This window comes from Pongo pygmaeus, chromosome 2 (assembly GCF_028885625.2).
Source record: "Pongo pygmaeus isolate AG05252 chromosome 2, NHGRI_mPonPyg2-v2.0_pri, whole genome shotgun sequence".
NCBI classification, from domain to species: Eukaryota; Metazoa; Chordata; class Mammalia; order Primates; family Hominidae; genus Pongo; species Pongo pygmaeus.
Window position 1 is genome coordinate 97,765,260 of NC_085930.1, and position 23,294 is coordinate 97,788,553.

The window sequence follows — 23,294 nt, forward strand, 5'->3', positions numbered from 1 at the left end:
CTATTTTATTTTGAGACATAAAATTATAGAATACCCGGGTTCAAATCTCTACTTTGCCATCTACTAGCCATGTAAACTTGAGTAAGTTAATTCACTCCTTTCTGCCTCTCTTTTCTTATCTGTCAAATGGGAACATAATGGCACCTTCCTCATTAGATTGTCGTGCAGATCAAATGAGTTAGTACACATAAAGGACTTAGAATGGTATAGTCTTTGGTACAGAAAATGTGCTGGTGTGTGTTAGCTATGTATTTCCTATTGTAGGCTCTATGGCATGTCCCTTGTTCAGCAGTCTTGGCAAGACTGTTCAATTATCTTGAAATAGGCCAATGGAGCACTGGTAAACCAGGTCAATGGAAAAAACAAAATCCCTGATTGGTAGTGATTGCCAATTTCCATGGTGTAAATACTTCTACCATGGCCAAGGTACAGGCTGACGCTTGTAAAGTTGGAAGGAGATGCACATAATTGACTCTCGCTAGCTAGCAGCCAGCTCCAGCACACCACAGAAATAGACCCTTTAGCTGTAAGATCATTAGAGTAGCTGCCAATTAGGATGACCCTCAGCTCATAGCTGTCCCTTTTTCTTTTGGTGTGATCCCATTATTTAGGGTGTGTTTCTAGTGATGGGGAAACCAGGCCATAACTGATTGACCTAGGTGGGGCTAACTGATTTTCTTTCCAGGAAGGTCAAACATTACTCTTTTTCCATTAAGCCTGGAGGTTGTAACAAAGTTATTCTGTAAACAGCAGGTCTTCTGAAGAAGGGTTTAGGATTTCCTGCTACTGAGGGTCCTGGAGCAACTTTCTCACTGACCCTCCTAAAGCTCACTTGTTAGCTCTTTTCTTTCCCTCAGTTTATTCAAGTATCCCTCTAACACTTCCTCTTTTTGCTAAGTTAGCCGGAATTAGTTTCTTTTGCTTGCAATCCAAATAAACCCAACCAAAGCATGTGTTTAGTCACATCATTCCTCCATTGTTAGAATTATTTCCCTGGGATTTTCTCGAATTGCCTTCTGTTGTTTGTACCAACACTGTCAGAGATGGCTATGAGGGAGCCCAGGCCATTGTTGACAACTCTGACTTAGGCAGAGTTGCTCCTGTTACTAACTTGGTCTCAGCCTTACCTACTTGTGACTTTCATCCTTAAGTCCTAGTTCAAATCTTAGGGTGCCCCTGGAGCAAGCCTCGTCTATGTTACTCTAGCAGATAATTGAAGGGATAACTACCATGTTCCCAAGTCTTCTCTGGTGCTGATTACTCCCACGTTCATATTCCACCAATATATATACACATATTGTGCTAAAATCCAACAAAATGAACAAAGGAAAGAGAGGCAGAGTACGTCATATTTTACACTAGACCCTTCTTGCAACCTTTAGAAATGACTTTCCTAAAGATTGGCATTGACCAACTCAGATTTTCTTTCCTTCTGTGGTCACTGAAGACCCCTAGAAGGACCTGGAGCTCTTGTCTGATGGGGCCTATTTGTGAAATAAAGAGATTATTCTCCACTTATATCCTAAAGATACCATATCGGAAACAGACATTGGCAAAGGGATGGTCACTCAGTACAAACAATCTGGGTTCAACATGGCATTTATAAGGCAGCCAGCTTGGAAGTGCCAAACACTTTTCACAAGGAAAGCCCTTACCTGTGCAGAACATAAGAGGATGTTCCTCACACATACCCTGATAGTAACATGCAGCAATCACATGAATGTTTTCCAGACTGTGGAAGTCATGGACCAATCATAGGAAAAAATATTTTTGGCCAACACATGCTTGCTAACCTAATTAAACTATTAAATAAGACTATTCAAGTGTTAACTATTATCATCATCATTTGAGAAAGGGTCATTTTAATTCCAAACATTAGAAAGGACATTACTGAATGTCACAATAAAAAGCTGCTGTTCCCCAGAAAACAACTTACACATATGTTCCTACATCCTCATGTGTGCATGCGGGCATGCGTGAAAACGTTGGCACTGGCCAAACCAGTCTTTCCATTGGCACTTAAGGCATTACTTTATTTGACCACATTTCTTCCTTGGTGGTGGTATTCTAGCATCCTTGAAAGTTATGCAACTAGGAACAGGCATAAGTAAGCAAAAGAGAAATAATTTTAATTGACTGAATCATCTCAACTCTCAATCAGACACTTACCCCATCTGGAAGCCACTCTTTTCCTTCCAGAGCCCTTCCATTCCTACCCTCCCTTCATACTCAGCTGTCACCCTTATCCTCTGTGAAGCCTGCCCCCATCATCCTGGACCAAAGGGACATTTCTTCCTTCCTGCAACCAAGAATTTTAGTGAAATGGCCAAGTTTAGTCTTTAACATCACAGACTTGGATTCAAATTCCAGTTCTACTTTTAAAAGCAATGGGACCTTGGACAACCTACTTAAATATTACAGTCTCAGTTTACTCAACTTTACAAGGGGTGTAATAAAACTTTCTCTTGGAAGGCTATTTTGAGCAGACTAAATGAAACAACGTACTTTACTTATGCCTTGCATATACATATAGTAATCAAAATAATAATTATTAACAATTGCTTATCCTATATCTAAACAATGAAGACATTAATAAACTATTATTTATCTTTTATTTTATTATTTAAGTCTTTATATGCTTTTTCTTTCTTTACCAGAACAGTTTGCAAGCCTTATCCATTGCTGATCCTTCATAACACGTAGCATCGTATTCTGTCCACAGTAGATTCTCTTTGAAAATGGTAGAAATTAGGACACTAGTTAACAACATTAGACTGCTCTTTTAAGCCACCACCTATAGGTATGCAGTCATCCTTAAAGATGCCTCTTCATTATGCCTCTCTTCAATGGGATTTTGAATCCCTTTGTGTCCAGAGTTGGCTCCTGCTGGTGGGTTTGTGGTCTCACTGACCTCAAGAGTGAAGTAGTGGACCTTCGCAGTGAGTGTTACAGCTCTTAAAGATGGCACTGACCCAAAGAGTGAGCAGTAGCAAGGTTTATTGTGAAGAGTGAAGGGACAAAGCTTCCACAGCATGGAAGGGGACCCAAGTGGGTTGCCGCTGCTGGCTGGGGTGGCCAGATTTTATTCCCTTATTGTCCCCCCCCCATGTTCTGTTTCTGTCCTATCAGAGTGCCCATTTTTCAATCCTCCCTGCAATTGGCTACTTTTAGAATCCTGCTGATTGGTGTGTTTCACAGAGCACTGATTGCTGCGTTTTATAGAGCGCTGATTGGTGCATTTTACAGAGCACTGATGGGTGCATTTTACAATCCTCTTGTGAGACAGAAAAGTTCCTGATTGGTGCGTTTTACAATCCTCTTGTCAGAAAAGTTCCCCAAGTCCCCACTCAACCCAGGAAGTCCAGCTGGCCTCACTGCTCACCTTAAGGGTTCTCCAGCCCCATTCTTCCTTGACCCCTGCCTTATGTCCCATGCCTTGAAGTTCAAATCTAAACAGGGGTGCTTTGTTGTTGGTCAGTGGAGCTGGGAAGCCTCAAGTTTGTCCAGAGAGATAGATGGTCTGATCTCAGCATTCAACAGATCAATATTGCAGGGAGCGGTAATCAGTGTCAGGTTGGAGTCTGGTCACCAGGATGTTTTCTCACTAAGTGGTTTTCCAGGCCTGGGGGCCTCTCTTACGGGACTGAGTTCTGTCACTTCTCTGGGTTCCTAGGCCTCCTTCCGCAACCTCCAATTTGTGCAGAAGGCCTTCTGCTGACTGGGTTAATTACCTTTAGTGGTCAGTCTTGGGTGTTATGTTGAATATTGTGGAGAGGGAATTACCTCAACATTTTACATCTCTGAGGATATAAAATTATAAAGATTTAAAATTATCTATGGGCATGTATTGTAAGCAAACAAAGAAACCAATAAAACTCCTTGTATTTTGGAAGACTATTATGTTGAACCATACGAAATTTCTGATATTCAATTGTTTCTGACCCATAAAAAAGTGAACTTGAACTTCGTATTATTCGGCCTAGTAGCTATGACTATGAGGTTTCATGTTTCTGTTTATTTGTTTATTTTGAGCTTCTGATTGCAACTGGATTATACTGGGCATTCGGGATGAAGAGGATGGGCTGGGAGGGTGCTTTTGAATTGATTATCCTAGTATTTGATACATGCAGAGGGAAATGCCACGTGGATTCTTTGCCGAGCATTTGAATTGGGAAACAGGATTCAGGGATATCTTCTTTGCACAGTATTGCTGATGATCCAGCATTTGCTCATGATGGGAATGGAAGGGTGTTTCCTTGTGTCTGGTGGCATCATCACAGGGTCAGTCTGTCTCATGACTGTGGACAATCTCTGGGTTCTGCTGTGTTAGCAATCTCTGAGTTCTGCTGTTAGAGAAGCAGGGATAGTTTCTGTCTTGCTTGTCCCCATTCATCCCTAGTACGTGGTACACAGTGGTCACTCAGTAAATATGTGGTGAATGAGTTGGAGGAATTGATGAACTGCCTGTGACAACCTGGATGGTTTATTTTTGCTTATGTGGCCAGTAAACAGCCACCCTAGAGGAACACATTCAGTTTAGCTGCTTCAGGTTGGACTTCATAATTTCATATATGAAATGTTCCTGCTTCCAGTAATCGCTCCTCCCAGGGTGGAAATTTCACTTCTATGAGCCACAAGGCCACCCATCCTGTAAATCTGAGACTGCTTTCTATACCATTGTTTCTTGGGCTGGCTCCCTTGCGATTCTTTCCAGATGTGGAGCTCCTCCAGGTAGTTTACCAGACCCTTTCCTTCTGCAGCTGCTGTCTGGTTTCAGGTTCCTTCAAACTCTGGGAAGGAGCACTCCAGTAGCATCCCACAAATTGTATTCATGAGTCCAGAAATTTCAGGTAACTAACAAATATAACTTTTTATAATTTAGGAATACATAAGCTGAGTCTTGCAGCTCTTTGTTTGGCCTGTCTTTTGAACTGTTGCTTAGCAGTGCAGGGCTTTAGGTGTATGTATGTAGATGCATAGTTCTATACTTCTGTAACTTGGGCTCTGAAATTAATTTGTGGTCATTGAATATGTTCTTGTGCCTCCTCTTCATTTGAAGGCTGTGATGCATTGGTGAAACTTTGCAAAGGCAATGGCCACATATATTTGCTTTCTGTTCTGTTGACACAGTCAACAAGATCATGATTAGTGAGTGTGCATTAGATAGGCTTAGTGTGTTTTCATAGTGGCGTTTTAACCATTTCTTCCCAACACAGAACTATTATAAATTTTGTCTCATTTCTTTTCCTTACAGCGTAGAATAAAGTATTTCTAATCTCACTCATTTGGACTTTCAGTTATTTCCAGAAAAGCAATTTCCCTTAGTTTTCAGGTATGAAGCCCCCTTTGGTTTGACAATCTATTTTATTCGGGGTGTTCTCTTAGCAAATGTATGGCAAGTACAGAAATGCTGAGACTGTCATTCATTTGGAAGAAACTCTGTGTCCATTAAATGACCTCTTTAAAAAAAAAAAAACAGGCACCTAAAACTTCCCTGTCACCTCTTAACTGACTTCTTAGCAGTCCCAATCCTGTATTAAATGATAATTTGATAGCTAATTATTTGAAACTAGACTTTAGTCAAAGAATGAAAAATGTCAGCAGAATGGGGATTCAAATATGAAATGTCCTAGCTCCCCCTGAATCATGGATCTCTCTCCCATGTGTAATGTTTATTTTTTTTAATAAGCATTCTTTCTGGTACCTTTTCTGAATATAGATTATTAGAGATGTAACTACAGAAAAAATTGAAAAGGGCAGTATTTATTGCAATGGCCACAAGATGGCAGACCTAAAATCCAGACTTCACAAGGTAATTTAGACATTTACATGAAGAATTGCATCTTTGAGCATCTTTGAGGATGCCTTAAAAGCCATAAGTTTCCTTCACCCTCCCAAAATGTCTCCTCTAGGTTGTCTTGAATTGCTGTCCAGCTCTGTGGCAGGCACAACAAGGGAGAACAGCTTTGATTAACATTGAATCAACAGCTTTGATAAACAGATGGGAATCTGTTTAGCCCCTCTCCCAGAAGGGATCAGACCTTCCTGCCCCTCGCAGAAACCTTCCCTTTGCCTGGCTACCACCATCACCTGCAGCACACACAGACATGCCACCCTGTGTTTCCTTCTCCTTTGCAGAAGCACAACTGCCTTGTCCCTTCTCATGAATAAAAACTCTCTCAAAGGAGCTGCCTCCAATAAACTCACTTTTATGTTTTTCTCTCTACAAAGATCCACTCCAGGCTAGGTGCGGTGGCTCATGCCTGTAATCTCAGTACTTTGGGAGGCCGAGGTGGGCGGATCACCTGAGGTCAGGAGTTTGAGACCAGCCTGGACAACATGGTGAAACCCCGTCTCTACTAAAACTACAAAAATTAACTGGGCATGGTGGTGCATGCCTGTAATCTCAACTACTTGGGAGGCTGAGGCAGGAGAATCGCTTGAACCCGGGAGGCGGAGGATGCAGTGAGCCGAGATGGTGCCACTGCACTCCAGCCTGGGTGACAGAGCAAGACTTCATTTAAAAAAAAAGAAAAATCCACTCCACAGAACCTTAATTCAATTTTATTTGAATGTTGCGCTAACAGAATTCCAGAATGTGCCCCCTTCTGCACATATTCTTCTCACAGCAATGGCATGATGATCTGTTTTGTTTTGTATTACAATTTAGCCTATGGGAATGTTCTATTCCATGTAAACATAAACAATGGAAGGTTTGATTTAACACAAAATATTCAAATTAAGAAGGGAAATATCTAGTTCAAGATGTAGGCGCACAATTTGCTGCTCTGTGCAAAGACTGAGAAATAAATATTAGTAGCTTTAAATATACAGTAGATGGGGAATTAAAACATACTGTTTTTAGAGAAACTTACATATATACACACACATAACCTCACTTCACCAATAAGAAAAAAGTAATTGATTGGATGCCATGGGGGCTAAGCCTTGATGTCAGTGACCTATTTTCTGGTAGTTACTCATTTCCAACCAAAAAGTTAATGCAATGTGACAGTCTCTTGACAGTAACTGATCACCCATGGACAATAGGTTTAGTTTAGGCAGATACTGGGCAAAGCTGTGTCCCACAGTGAAGTCCAGATGTATTTGGTTTTCTCATTATCACTCATCTATAACCTGCCAGAGATTCTGGTTGGGTGTATTTCACATAGAAAGCTACCTTGGCAGAATTGAATGGTCAACAGAGAGGCTTTCTTATTACTGAACGGGAATAACAAGAATGACCAAGCACCATCATCTAACATTACCACTAACAGAGGGTATTGCAGTGTGTCATGGAAGTCCCATCATTTCACTCACCCTCCCTGCTTCCTAGATTTACCAATTTTTTAAAGTGTTTTTTTTCCAATGGAAGAATCTTTTCTTTTGAATTTGTTTGATTTTGCATTTGACTTTGACTTTTTAAAAATTGCCATTCAGAACACATTTCCATTTCTCGGTTTCTTAAACTATGTGACATCATGTCTTGCCTATTTCTCACGTGGCCTTTCCTATCCATTTGGATGGAATGATATTGGACAGTTATAGACCAAGTCAAGCCTGGCTTGTCTGGGATGCAACTCTTCTGTGGTCAACAGACTCCTTTCCAAAGTCTGTTTTCTTCTTTATGTCTATTTATGGAGCAGATGTCAACTCATGAAAGTCAAATGTGCAGCTTAACAGAAACCAATTTTAAAGGCCTCTCTGAAAGTTTGTCTTGAAAATAAGAGACCAGTGAGCATGTTTAGATATATTCACTATAAAGGGAAGCTCATAGAAAGTAATGCAAAACCTTTGAATCTTTAACTTTGGTGGGGTCTGTGTCATTTAATAAGTAAATGCTAGCATTCTTGTGTGGTCATGTCAGGCACTGATCAAAATCTTTACATGCGTGATCCCTTAATTCTCACGATGATCCTGTTACCAGTAGAGGGTCTTGACTGTAAGTTGTCCAAGTTCTTGGAGTTTTGAACAAAGAATTGGACAAAACACAAAGCAAAGCAAGGAAAGAATAAAGCAACAAAAGAATGAAAGCAGGGATTTATTGAAAATGAAAGTACACTCCACAGGGTGGGAGCAGGCCCGAGCAGTGGCTACAGGGCCTGGATACAGAATCTTCTCCGGTCCAAATTCCTCCTAGAGGTTTCCCATTGACCACTTGGTGCTCACCTCGTGTAAATGAAGCGGTGGCCCGCAATCGGTCTGAAAGCAACCAATCAGAGCCTGAAGTGAAGTTGCAAAGGTCACATTCCTGTGCAAACATCTGATTGGTTGCAGCCAATCAGAGGCTAAGGTGAAGTTACAAAGTTGCACTTCTTTTTTTTTTGTTTGTTTTGTTTTGTTTTGTTTTTTTGAGATGGAGTTTCCCTCTTGTTGCCCAGGCTGGAGTGCAGTGGTGCGATCTCAACCTCCTCTCACTGCAACCTCCCCCTGCTGGGTTCAAGTGATTCTCCTGTGTCAGCCTCCTGAGTAGCTGAGATTACAGGTGGCCGCTACCATGCCCAGCTAATTTTTTGTATTTTTAGTAGAGATGGGGTTTCACCACGTTGGCCAGGCTGGTCTCGAACTCCTGACCTCAGGTAATACACCCACCTCAGCCTCCCAAAGTGCTGGGATTACAGGCATGATCCACCGTGCCTGGCCACAAAGTTGCACTTCTATGCAAATGAAGACTGGGCTGGCAATCAGTCTGATTGGTTGCAGACAGCCAATTTCCCATCTGCCATGCAGAAAAGGTGGGAGTTTGCAAAGGGAGTAACCTTTGGTCCTTTTGTTACTTAGGCATGGAAAATTAGGGTTTTCCTTTTAATTTAGTTCTAGGAAGTTGGAGTGAAATGGCCTTTGGTTCCCTGCCTCCACCATATTCTCCTGCCTCAATCCAAGAGAGAGTTATGATTGTCCATCTTAGATTACTTATGAGGAACTTGAAGTTTCAGAGACAGTGAGTAACTTACCCAGGGCCACAGTCAAAAGGTATCGCTGAGATTCAAACTCAGGTACATTTGCTTCCAAAGCTCCAGCACTAAATACAGATCAGTACCTCCTCCTCTTAAAAACTTGAGTAATATTTTATTTGTGTGGGTATGTTTTTTAAAAAAATCATAATAGGCTAAAGTGCTCAAAAGAAATATTTTCTTTTTTTTTTTTTTTTTTTTTTTTTTGTGGATCAGGCACATAGTAATGAGCAATGCCTCACACATGTCCACTGCCAAGACCTGGGACAATGGTCCCTCCCATCCTTCATTGCCTTTTTATCAATTCTCTAGAAGGACAGGATTCAAGAGAAACATTTAGAATAGGGGGAATACCTCTTCCTGGCACTCCTCCTCTGGCCTTGGACCTTTTCTATGTGGGAAAATCAGTTGGCTTCAGACTTACTGATTTGTAGCAGGATGCCAAATGATGCTGGCATCATTTGTAGCAGGATGCCAAATGATGCTGGCATCATTTGTAGCAGGATGCCAAATGATGCTGGCATTTGCCGTCTTAGTGCCCTGAAGCACATGACGTTGGCACTTGAGAGTGTTCTGGTCCAGTTGGAGGAACTGGAGGAACCGCTGGATGGGCCAGCCGCCTCCCTGGCTCATGCACCGAGCAAGGAACAGGGTAGAAGCTGGTGCTTAGAGTAAAGAAATTCCACAAGACTCCATGGCCCCCGTGTTAGGAAATTCCAGTCATGTGCTATTAGGTTTCAAAGACAGAATTCTCCATAATTGGAGTAAACTATTTTTTTGAGGTCAGTTTTAGGTGGGCAACAGGGAGCAAACCACATTAAGAAGTCTGGGCTGCCAAAGCCTGGCCTTTACGAATCTGGTCTGTTCTTTGTCCTTGCTGAAACTCATGCTTGTTCAAATATATCTCACCCTGTGGGCCCCAACTCATGTGAGCTGCTTTGCTTTCTGCGTGGCCCCTTCTGCATATATCATACATCATTCTGCTGGTGGGTAGGGTTGATATTAATTGATATCAAAGAACTTTTCTTTCTCAAGATGCCATTTGAAAATACAGCTTTTAAAATTTAGGCAAATGAACATCTATCTCCAGGGTTGATCGCAGCAAACCTCCATCCAACCCTCACCCCAAGGGTGAGAGAGAGGCTGTTTTGAATAGGATCTTTCGTCACCATCTGTCTGAAGTCACCTCCTACTGAACTTACAGTTGAATACTCAGGGTCATGAGGGAAAGAAAATAGTAATTAGCCGAGAAAAGTTGATCGAGCAGACGTTTTCCCCCCACAATATGATTAGAACATGACTGCCTGGGCTAAGCACCATACATAATGTAGGCTTTCTCTTATATGTCATTATCCAAACATTTCTTAATGGAATGCATTTTTTAAGCATCTGCTTTTGTAATTGAATGCATTCCTAAAGATGGGTCAGCTAACTAAAACAAGAACCCACAAGAAATAATGTGTTAATGCTTCTTCCCAAGTCCAATTTATAATAGTTCCTAATTGGCCTGCCTCATTTGCAACTCCTGAAATTAATTTTAGATCCTCTTTCAGAGCTCAAATCATCATTAATAGAACGACAGCAATGGGGAGTGAAGTAGAAATGTTTACAAAGCTCCCTTTTAAATGGACTGTGATAAGTGAGGTAGCCATGTATTACCATCAGAGGATCCTGGAACTCTCTTTGTGAGGGCTAGCCACAGGCAACACTCAAAAGACGGCATTTATCTTGGCAGGAGATGCCCTTCAGCTCTGTTTTGTTTTATTCCATGGAGGGTTTTTTTTTTTTTTTCAGGGTGGCTAAAACCATTTTTTTTGGTGTTTTATTAGCTGTATCTTGACTACCTCCTACACACTGAATGACAGTTTAGGGTTATTAAATGTGTTCTTGCACATATTTTTATCCATTGTTAATCCTGACTAAATGTATGACAGGGCACAGAATTTCCCCCTTTTTTCCTCTATTGTTGCCCATATTTGTTAAAGAAATTATTCCCCTTGCCATTTGTTTAGGCTGCACTTTGATAAAATGCTGTCTATGATACACTTTCTTAGCCTGGCATTCAGCAGACTCTTATAGATTTATTTCTCTTCACATTATCTTATCTTCCTTCCTAGTATATGTGGGCTTCCTTTTCATATTTTAAGCTACATTTTGGGGCATAGACAGATCACCTTAGTAATTGGTACTTGAGGATGGCAATGTTCTCAAGATAATTTTGCAAGCCTTTGGTATATACTTAAACCTAGTAACTGTCTAAGAATGGGCATATATGTACTTTTCGTGTTGTCTGTAAAAAGCCAAAAGGTATAGATTGAACATGATTTCAGGCTTATGGAACTCTCTTCAGGTTGATGGGACAGTAATAATTTCTGAAGCAATATAAATCTGGTCTTGATTCTAGAAGGTAATGCTTTCATTGGAGAAAATGATGATTTTTCTGTTTCTAGTTTATATCCAAGTGTCTTGTCACTGGTATACTCTTTAAACTTGAGCCTTTTTTAAAAAAAAAAATGGTGCATCAGAACTGGTGGTATTTTAGTTTTTCTAGTTTTTCAATGGCTGGACCAAAATTTGCCACGAGAAAAAAAAAAGCAAGGATATTTAATGTAAGCTTCCTAATCTATTTCAATGTTTGTGATTTTCTTGGTAGGTGCTTTCTGTCAATGTATCAGCAAATTGGCTCATGGGAACTGTGAAAGTGTAGAATCTGCCATAGGGATAGCAAAATGAAATTAGTTTTTATAAAATTATATTCAGTATACCCATCCTCAAAACAAACCTGACCTTTAAGGCAGGGATAATGAAAACCCATAACTATACACAATTGGCTCACAGTGATTTAAATTACAGGTTGAGTATCCATCATCTGAAATGCTTGGGACCAGAAGTATTTCAGATTTCATATTTTTTTCAGATTTTGGAATATTTGTATTACACTTACCAACTGAGTATCTCAAATCCAAAAATCCAGAACGCTGCAGTGAGCATTGTCTTTGAATATCCTGTTGGTGCTCAAAGCATCTAGGATTTTGGAGTACTTTGGATTTGGGGTTTTTGGATTTGAGATGTTCAACCTGTCTTAGCTAAAGTCTATTAGCTTAAGAAAGAGTTATTTTAACTCATTTTTTAAAACTTCTTGCTTCAAAAACCAAATTCAATGGCTCTGTTAGCCTGGAATTAAGATTTAGTTTAATTCTAGGCCTGCCAAATCTATACAAATAGGTAATAGCCAGATAAGCCTTAACATATTCAGAATACCTTGCCAAATATCCTGAAGTGTGAAATGTTCTTATTTCTCTAGTTTTACATACCTTTTCATCTTCTACTAATGACCCTTTGATTTAAATGGACTAGAATTATTGAATGTAGATCTCAATCAAGGTATTTTTGGGGAAAATATCATTAGTTTATGGCCAGTATTTAAATGAGAGTTTCAAAATATAGATAATCTTAGTTACATTAATTTTATTTGGAGTTCTATGATTGTATAATGCCAGTATCTATAAAAATAGATTTGTTAGCCAAAAACAAAACAAAATAAAGCAAAAATACAATAAGGAGAAGGTTACAAAGAGCAAAATAGATTATTTTATATGAATATTAATTTAAGGTTGGTGAGTGGCTTTAAATGTAATTTTATTAAAAAGATTTTAAATGTACTTTGAGATTTGATAATTAAGGCTAATTTGACTTGGAACTGTATCTAATGACATTTATAGAGAATTAGAAATTGATATATGTTTTTCTCTGACAGTAAAGTGAGAATTAGAAATTAATTCTTTGGGATTTTTTATGGTATTATGAGAGGAGAAATAAGTGTTAAAGCTTAAAAGCCTAAATTTTAGAATCATTCACAAAAACAAGCAATGGGGAAAGGATTCCCTATTTAATAAATGGTGTTGGAAAGCCTGGCTAGCTACATGCAGAAAACTGAAACTGGACCCCTTCCTTAGACCTTATACAAAAATTAATTCAAGATGGATTAAAGACTTAAATGTAAGACCTAAAACCATAAAAACTCTAGAAGAAAACCTAGGTAATACCATTAAGGACATAGGCATGAGCAAAGACTTCATAACGAAAACACCAAAAGCAATGGCAACAAAAGCCAAAATTGACAAATGGGATCTAATTAAACTAAAGAGCTTTTGCACAGCAAAAGAAACTATCATCAGAGTGAACAGGCAACCTACAGAATGGGAGAAAATTTTTGCAGTCTACCCACCTGACAAAGGACTAATATCCAGAATCTACAAAGAACTTAAACAAATTTACAAGAAAAAAAACAACCCCATCAAAAAGTGGGCAAAAGATATGAACAGACACTTCTCAAAAGAAGACATTTATGCAACCAACAAACATATCAAAAAAGCTCATCATCACTGGTCATCAGAGAAATGCAAATCAAAACCACAATGATGTACCATCTCATGCCAGTTAGAATGGTGATCATTAAAAAGTCAGGAAACAACAGATGCTGGAGAGGTTATGGAGAAATAGGAAGGCTTTTACACTGTTGGTGGGAGTGTAAATTAGTTCAACCATTGTGGAAGATGGTGTGGCGATTCCTCAAGGATCTAGAACCAGAAATACCATTTGACCCAGCAATCCCATTACTGGGTATATACCCAAAGGATTATAAATCATTCTACAATAGAGACACATGCACACATATGTTTATTGCAGCACTGTTCACAATAGCAAAGACTTGGGACCAACCCAAATGCCCATCAGTGATAGACTGGATAAAGAAAATGTGGCACATATACACCATGGAATAGTATGCAGCCATAAAAAAGATGAGCTCATGTCCTTTGCAGGGACATGGATGAAGCTGGAAACCATCATTCTCAGCAAACTAACAGAAGAACAGAAAACCAAACACTGCATGTTCTCACTCACAGGTGGGAGTTGAACAATGAGAACACATGGACACACGGAGGGGAACATCACACACCGGGGCCTGTCAGGGGTTGGTGGGCTAGGGGAGGGAGAGCATTAGGGAAATACCTAATGTAGATGATGGGTTAATGGGTGCAGCAAACCACCATGGCATGTATATACCTATGTAACAAACCTGCACATTCTGCACATGTACCCCAGAACTTAAAGTAAAATAATTTTAAAAAATGATTGTTTTTTGGTTGATGATGACTTTTGACATGATTAAAGCTATATGATCTCAAATTTTGACCTAGAAAAGGAAAATGGGTTAAAGCAGGCTGAAAGTAGACACAGGGAGTCTGGTTCGGAGACTGCTACAGTTTTCCAAGTGGTAGATGATGTAGATTGTGTCAGACATTGTGTGTGTGTGAAAATATGTGTGTGTGCCTATCTGTGCATAAAGAATGGAAGGACAGACAGAACATATTATAGATAGCCTGGGTGGGAAAATGAGCAAATTACATACCTGCTAAGATTTTGAACCATGTACCTGCTGTTTGCTTGATGACCGAAAGCTTAACTTACAAGTTTTAAATGTTTACTCTTAGGATATTTTCTAAGAATAATGCTTAAAAGTATAAGCAGAAAAAAGTTAAAAAATGCCTCATTCATTCTGTCACCTTGAAATGGTGATTATTATAATTTTGGTATACTTCCTTCCTGTTCTTGTTTTTTCCTATGAGTATAGCTTTATGTTTTAGGGTTCATTTTGGATATACATTTGTATGTCAAGAACTATGAAGGGTCTGAGATCTTCCCTACTGGCATCCTAACAAGTTAGCCTGCCTCAGTTTCATGGATGCAGGCAGATGACAAGAGACTTCTGGGCCAAAGATAAAGGACTTTATTGCTCATGGCACAGAGTGAAGAATTAGTATATTTGTGTCAATTCTCCTTGCTCCAAGTCCCACGGAGGCCAGTCGGATGGACTGGATGAACACATACATGTAGTCATTTGTATTATAGGAGGGCAACCCTGAGATTAGAGAATCTGAATATTTTATAATGGGCAGTAACATGCCTGCCTTTTGCTCTGGAAGGAGACACTATTATATGGGGCAGTAAGCGTGTCTTCCCTTTGATCCAAAAAGAAATACCACCTCTGTCTTTCAAAGCTAGTCACTATACAAACGGCCTTGAAAGGTTCTCAGAAAAGAAAATAGTGCCTGTGCTTGTAAAATGTACAGAAACATGAGAGACTCATAGAGAATTGTTTCTCAACAAGCATAAATATTTTCACATCACTAAGGTTTTTTAATCAGCATTTTAAATACCTGCATATGTCTGTAAAGATGCCGTTGTAGAGGTGTAGTCAATTTACCTCCAATCCCTAATTTTCCTAATATCGGTCCTTTAGTTTGTTTTCATTAAAAAAGCTTCACTTAGATATTTCAGTTTGTAACAGAGGGGATAAAATATTGCAGTCACCTTGTGTGTTGTAGCTAAAGTTTGGAATAGCAGATAGCAAATAGGCTCTCCCTGATTTAAAGTCTGTATAGCCTCTTCAGCTTCGCCCTCTGTATAAATATGCACTGGCTGGGAGCCGCAAGCATGTCTATTGTCTCAGCTGTTATCCAAAGGCAGACAGACTCTGTGAAGCTGGATATTAATGCTGCTGCTAGTAGTCCAGCCTGCACTGCTTTTCTTCTGGAAAATGGAGCTATTTCCTGACATGTTCTGCTTCTCACACATCTGCGTGAGCTTCAAACAGAAGCTCCTACTGCCAGGCATTAGTGGGGCCCAGAAAACTCCATATAAATCCCTGCTGTGAAAAGGGGAATAATCTGAGATCCAAATAATGACCACCTTGTCCAAACATCTGGAGAGGGCCTGGTCTGGTGATGGAGATTAAAGAAAGGCAAAACAGGATCGTGACCAGGTTTTAGTCCCAGGCCTTGTGTGCGAGGGAAGTTCCCAGTGTGGAGGCTTCCTTGGGGCCGTGGGGTCTTCCAAAGTATCTAGAATGTTTTAGAAGAGACACAAATGGTGGGGATAAGACTTTCCCAGTGGAAAGGAAGATTCAATGAAACACACTCAGGAGAGCTATTTCCTACTCAAAAATCATCCCAGAAAATTCCAGGTTAAAATTTGTGACAGATGTGGTCGTAAAATTATACTGTAAAGACTGAAGGAGGCAACTTTAAAACTTTTCTGAATAAGCGATGACTGTAGGTTAAGCAGGAAGCAAAGCATTCTAATTTTTTTAAAATGAGAGGAAGAGGCATCTGGTGATATCTTTAAAAGTCTGTAAAAAGTAAAAAATGAACTTATCTCTTCCTTGAACTAACATTTTTGAGCACCTGCTATGTGCTGAGGGATCTTCTAGAAGCTTGAGAATTGGTGGTGCACAAGATCGATGAGGTCCCAATTTCATGGAGCCTCAAGTCTAGAAAGCAAATAATAAATAAGATGCTATCAAATGGCAAAGAGTGCTATAAAAAAAATGAAGTAGTGTAATGTGACAGATGACCGACTTGGACATGAGGTGGTCTAAGTCAGTGGTGAGTCACAGACCTGGAAGATAAGAGCTGTGTGAGGTAAAAGCATAGAAAGGCAAAGCCTGTGATGTGAGGGGACAAGGGTAACATCTTTGAGGACTAGCAGAGACCTGGAATGAAATGTGCTGGAGCCTAATGATTGAGGAAGGAGAAGAGGAACAGAGGCCCTCAGAGAGGTTGTCAGGGCTGGTTAGCGTAATGTGTTGCAAGCATCAATAAAAGGTCTGGATTTCAAGTCTAAAGAGTGATGCAATGGATCTTTACACAATAGAATGGTGGAATCTGGGCTTATAATGTTTTGAAAGATGACTTTACTCTCTTTACCAGAGAGATCAATGAGTAAGCTTTTGTAGTGGTCCCCAGTGAGTGATGCTGATGGTTCGTTGATGTTTTTATAGTAGTGCATGAGTTTAGATAAGGGGCATACTTTCAAGTAAAACCTACTGAAGTTTTCAGTGGATTGGCTCTGGATAGAGAAAGAAGGAAAGAACTCAGGGATGACTTCTAAGTTCAGGGTTTGCGCTGCTTAGTGGATGGTAGTGTAATTACTGAAACAAGGAAGGCTGAGGAAGTAATCATTTTTGGTGGGATGGCAAAGGAGCATCACTAAATGCATTGAAAATAGAACAGGGTTTCCAGCAAATGTCTCTGCCTGCCTTCAAAAGAAAATCTTGCATGAAAAAAGTAATAGGTGAAATTGCTACCCAGTTTTGGGGGTTTTCTCAGAGTATCTAGAACCTTACTTGGTGCTATAGTTTGAATGTATCCCCCAAAAGTTCATATGATGGAAACTTAATTACCAATATAACATATTAAAAGGCAGGGGCATTAAGGGGTGCTTAGATCATGAGGATCATGAGGGTGGAGCCCTCACAAATGGACTAATTATCTTGTCTCAGGAGTGAATTAGTTCTTGAGAGAGCAGGTTGTTATAAAAGCAAGCTTTGCTTGATCTTGTGGTCTCTTTCACACTTGCTCACTTGTCCTACTTTTCTTGCCATGTTAGTACAAAAGCCGTTGCTGGAAGCTACCACCATGCCCTTAAACTTCCCAATCTCCAGAATCATGAGCCAAATAAACATCTTTTCTTTATAAATTATGCAGTCTTAGACATTACTTTGTAATAACAGAAAACAGACTAAGACTCTTGGCAAATTGATGGATGGATAGATGAATATATGTATGTTTGGTTGGATGGGTGGATAAATGTGTCAGCAGTGAATGCTCAGATTTGTCCCCTCCCATTTATAACATGTGAAGCCATTAAAATATTCCTTTCTCAGTAGCTGCAGTGTGCAGTCTCAGGGATTCTGACCCAAACTACTTTGTCCATTCTGAAAGCCAAAGAGCTAGTTTGTTTTAAGTATTATTCATAATTTCTTTCCATTGAGACAATACTCTGTGGTTCATTTCAACTATAAATGCCAACTGTTTGAGTTTTGTTTTTTTTTTTTACAAAAATGATCTCAATAATCTTTATTTTACCAGACAGGAAGCACTACTTGCAGCCATCAGTGAAAAAGATGCAAACATTGCCTTGCTGGAATTGTCTGCCTCCAAAAAGAAAAAGACGCAGGAAGAAGTCATGGCCCTCAAGCGGGAAAAAGACCGACTAGTACATCAATTAAAGCAGCAGGTGGGGCCTCCTGCAAGACAGGTGTGTTTTGCTGGGTTTGGGGCTTTGGGGGCTTTCTCTGGATTTTAGCCACTCTTCATTTTCCCATGTCCATCCTGTGGGCTCGAGCTGCTAAAACCAGGTAGGAATGCAATGGACCCAGTTGTTGCTGCAACACCATTTTACTGCTTTTTTGTGTTTATGTGCATGTGGCTGGGCTTGCGTGGTTTGCAACCAGTGCTGTTTTCCTTTCTTTTGTGTCAGCGTCATCTCCCCAGAAATAGCTCTCAACTTTCTTTCCTCCAGTGGACTTTGTTCGACTTCTGATTAAATTCTAGAAACTTATAATTAAATTCTGGACAAAATTATTTCCTGTTGGACCTGTTACCTTCTGTCTTGCTCACTTTCTGGTCCCTGTAAAGAATTGCCCTCATCCAGGTTTTTAGGTTTCTTTCCCTATTCTTTCAACTTTAGTTCTTTGACTATTTCCTCCAATACCTTTCAGCCAAGGAGCATCTCCGAGGTTCTAGCACTGCCAGACGATGCTTAGAGACCACCCAGCCATTCTTCACTCTATTTTTAAAAAATCACCTGTTTGCCCCATTATCCTGTTTTTGCCCCTTTAGGCCACTGTATTTGTTTTGAGGGACGTGGAAGCAGGGGCATAGTTCTAACTTGTGCAGAAAGTTCCTTGCTCTCTGGAAGGTTTTCTGGAAGTGGCTTAAATGGAAATAATTACACCTGAAGTATATTGGAAAATCATCCATGAAATCTTCAGATGATATTTCTCCTCCTCATATTACTTGGTGACTCTCGTAAGCAATGATTAAAGATATTCACTAAGATTCGAATTCATTATGAAACTCAGTCAGCTCAATGGTTTATGGCCTTGCAGGGTGGCTACCATATTTTACCTAGGGCCTCATGTGGCTCTGAAGCTCTCTAATGGCCACACAGTAACCATGTGGAGTGTGTCCGTATTGACTCAGCCACTGGGGCAGGCTCTCTGCCTGCTAGAGTGATCTGTGCCGAGCACCATGGGCAAGGTGAGTGGAAGGGAAGCCTGAAGGAGTAAGTCCCCTCCCCTTACAATGTGACTAACCCTTTTCCCCCTCAGGAAGGAAAGAGCATACATTGGCCTGCACCAGAGTTCATTTCTCATGGGGCTGCCTTGTTCAGAGACAGTGAGAGAGAGAGAGAATGTGTGTGTGTGTGTGTGTGTGTGTGTGTGTGTGTGAGAGAGAGACAGAGAATGTGTGTGTGTGTGTGTGTGTGTGAGAGAGAGAGAGAGAATGAGCGAGAGAGAGAGAAAGAGAGACAGAGAGACAGACCACTACTGTGTCTGAGCACCCTCTCCTTGTAGAGGGAGGGTCCCAGTCACTGCCAGACACTGGGGTCATTCCGCAGAGCAGCATGCCTTGCTAACGCTGGCCTCAGGGGTCGGAGATTGCTTACACCTGACCTCTTTGTTTGGAGCTGTGCATCTTTTACACTGGATTTTCCACCTACTTGGCCACAGAAAGTCAAAATGAGCATCCTTCTTTGCTTTTCCCTAATTCCTTCCCTGCACCCTCCTCTCCTGCACCTAACCATTGTAGCTTTCTCCCACAGGTTTATAGACCTAAGAAACAGCCCTTGAGCTCGAATATACCATGCACTTGTGGTGCTGGCTACAGTCCAGATATTACGGCCAAGTACCACTGGTCCAGCTACGATGCATACATGATCCAAAGGTCTCAGGTCAGTCAGCTGCTAAGGAGACACTTGCCCCAGTCATTGGGGGTGGGGGTGTATAAGAGCTCATCCAACCTTGACCTTCACCTCTTTTGATGATTTCCAGTACTCTATGGCCATAAAGACTGAGACCATAGATGATAGCATTATATCATGATTTGCAGTGTCATTTCATTTATTGTGTATGTACCAATGGTTCCAGACTTTGGCCACCTGATAGGGTCAGCTCTTGCAGAATTGGCTTGGTGGAGCTGCAGAGCAAAGGCTGCCAAAAGCCTTCTTACCAGGCAGAGTGGATAATTTTTTCTTTCTTTCTCTTAGATACTTTGCTCCTCATGTGCCCCTCTACTTTTCCCAGTAAGGAATTTTTAAGGCTAGCTTTTTTCTTTCCCAGCGTAATGAAAATTCACTTCTTGATTCCAGTAAGGATTGAGCATAGTCCTTCAATTTGCTCCTGGGAACCTGCACGAAGCCTTTATTCTTTACGACAAGCTTGGTTTTTGGTGTCATGGGGTACATTTGGGAAACCCCAGCTATGCAGAGTTCAGTTCCTGTATGTGCTAAGGCAGTGTCCAAAGGGCTGTTGTGGAGAAGGATGCAGTGAAGGAAGAGGATGGGCTGGTTGGTGATTTAGGTCTGATATCCTTCCTCACCCCACCCACCAAAGAGCAGGAAAAATCACCTGAATTTCAGTATCCTTATTGCCAATGATAATGACTCTAAGAACAATGATTAATGTGCTATCAAAATAATCCCCTTTTATTGAGCATTTACTCCATGCTAGGTCTTGTATCCAGTGTCCCTCAGAGATGTTGTCCCATAGTCCTCACAGCAACCATGTGAGTGTGTTCAGGATTATCTCCCTTTTCTAGGGAGCATAACTGAGGCTCAGGGTGTGGAATAACCAGTCCAACGACTCACAGCTTGTAAGTGATGGGGCTCAGGCTTTAGACAGTCTACCAGATTCCACACATACCCCATCAGGTTCAGGGAGAAATTCAGAGTGTCAAGCAGAATGGTATTCCCAGAAATTGTGAGGTCTCCTTATCTTCATAAACCTAAAGTAGATGTCAAAAAAAAACATTTAAGAATGTTCTCCAGCTGTTCACAAACAGTGGGTACTGCCTGGAGTCCTTAGGCTTAGGTTATTTGATCACATCAACAACAATTACTAATACTTTTGAGCTCTCATCATGTACTAGGCATGGGTATAAGGGCTTTACATACATCAACTCATCACCTCCCAACAAGACTGAGGGTTTGATACTCTTATAGAGAAGGAGCCAGAGGCCCATAGAGGTTGGGTATCTTGCTCAGCCTCACAGTTGGATACACCATAATGCTTAAGGAGACCCTTTGCCAAATGATCATAAAAGATGACATCCAAAGTTAAGCTGTTTAAGGTGAATCCTGTTTCTAGCACTTATTAGCTGGGTGATTACAGGCAAGATACTAAACCTTCTTGAACCTCAGTTTCCTCATCTGTAAATTGGGCTAACAATTCAAAGAGTTATTGTGAGGTGAAAGGTAAACCAAGTGCTTTGTGTATGCCTGGCACATAATAGGTGCTACATATGTGTAAGTTGCTATTGCAACTACTATTACTATTAATACTACTACTATTGCTACTACTACTAATTGATATTATCACTGCCAACCCTCAGAGGTAGTTTAATTTTGATTTTATCATTACTGCTTTGCAAACAGCTGGGCACATGTTGAGAACACATTGTTGAACTGTGGCAACTGTGGCAGAAAGAGCAGATAGACGTTGACATCTAAGCTTCCTGGTCCTCCTCTCCTAAAGCCAAAGCACTTGTGGAGCAGTGAGCAGACATGTCAGAAACCCTGGACCCCAGGTCCCAGCCTGCACTGAAGAGGCCCATAGTACTTATGAAATGTACTTGGTTTGTATATGCAACACACATAGATATCAGTGAGGGAGGGCAGTCCTGGAAGGGTGAGTCCCAGATCTCGATTGTCGTGACCTGCATGGCTGACTTGGAAGAGCAGAGCTCTTTCAGGGGCCAGGCCAATGAAAGGGGAAGGCCACCCTTCTAGCCTGCTCAGTCTTCTGTGCAGATGTTGAGGCAGACTGGCTCATGAGAGATGCCACCCTCTTCAGACTGCCTTCTTTTTTCAAAACATGGTCTCACTCTGTCATCCAGGCTAGAGTACAGTGGTATAATCACAGCTCACTTCAGCCGCTACCTCCTGAACTCAAGCGATCCTCCCACCTCAGCAGGCATGCCCCACCTTTCCTAGCTCATTTTTGTATTTTTTTTGTAGAAATGGGGTTTCACTATATTGCCTAGGCAGGTCTCAAACTCCTGGGCTCAAGCAGTCTTCCCACCTCGGCATCCTAAAGTGCTGGGATTATGGACATGAGCCACCCTGCCTAGCCCAGGTAGCCTTTTGAGCTCAACTTATACAGAAAGTCTCTCCCCTTCCCAGACCACCACAAGTGACTGAGTTATTGCCAGACACATAGTAGGTGCTCAGTAAATATTTGTTGTATGAATGAATGCATGATTACCACTTTCCAGGCTCTATGCCAAGTGCTTTATGGTTACCTAAGTTTACACACATCATCTCATTTTTTCCTTATAATCAACCAACTTATTGCCTACCTACTCTGTGCCAGACTCTCTGCCAGTGCTGGGGAATCATCTATAACAGATATTTTGCCTGGCCCAATGAGGAAAGCATCACCCTTATTTTTTGGTTAAACCAAAGTCCAAGAGACTATATGTCTTAATCACCATCAAACCACTCATATCTGGTGCAGCGTTGGCCATGGTGCTGCAGGAGTGCTAAGACCTTGCTTGTGGCTAGGCTGAACACTGACTCCCTAAAGCAACGTTGTGAGCCATGATCAGCCCCCATACCTCACAGCTGTCATCAGAGAAACCCAGTTCCAGTGGTTCAGCTTGTGACTCCCAACCTGTCCAGGGTGGTGGGAATTAATAGGAGTGTGCAGCTTGGTGAGACCAAGTGCTATGTTTGCCACATTGGAATTCAACTTAACGAGTATTCATTGACTGCCTGCTCTGTGTTACAGTGCTAGGCATGGAATACATCAGTGACCAAAATACATAAAGACCACTTCCTTGTGGAGCTTACATTTTTTTTTTTTTTTTTTTTTTTTGAGATAGAGTCTCACTGCATTACCCTGGCTGGACTGCAGTGGCGCGATCACAGCTCACTCCAAGCTCCAACTCCTGGGCTCAAGCGATACTCCCACCTCAGCCTCCCCAGTAGATGGGACTACAGGTGTGCACAACCATGCCTAGCTTGTTTTATTATTATTTTTTAGAAGAGACAAGGTCTCGCTAGGTTGCCCAGGCTGGTCTTGAACTCTGAGACTCAAGCAATCCTCCCACCTTGGCCTCCCAAAGTGTGGGGATTGTTAAGTATGAGCCACCACACCCAGACAGGCTTACTTTTTAATAGGGGGAGAAAAGCAATAAACAATGGACATAATAAATAAATTATATGGTAGAAAAGAAAAAAAATACAGACTAGTATAAGGCAAAACAGGAGTTC

At 41.0% G+C, this 23,294-nt stretch overlaps 1 protein-coding gene across 3 annotated transcripts in view; it reads left to right on the forward strand.

The window, feature by feature from the left end:
* ERC2 (ELKS/RAB6-interacting/CAST family member 2) overlaps positions 1–23,294 on the forward strand; it is a 975,821-nt gene that overhangs the window by 726,279 nt on the left and 226,248 nt on the right. For all 3 annotated transcript variants that reach the window (XM_054482044.1, XM_054482045.1, XM_054482046.2), the window contains one exon: positions 17,888–18,035. In XM_054482044.1, coding sequence (XP_054338019.1) covers positions 17,888–18,035 — 148 coding nt within the window. The remainder of the gene's footprint in view (positions 1–17,887; positions 18,036–23,294) is intronic.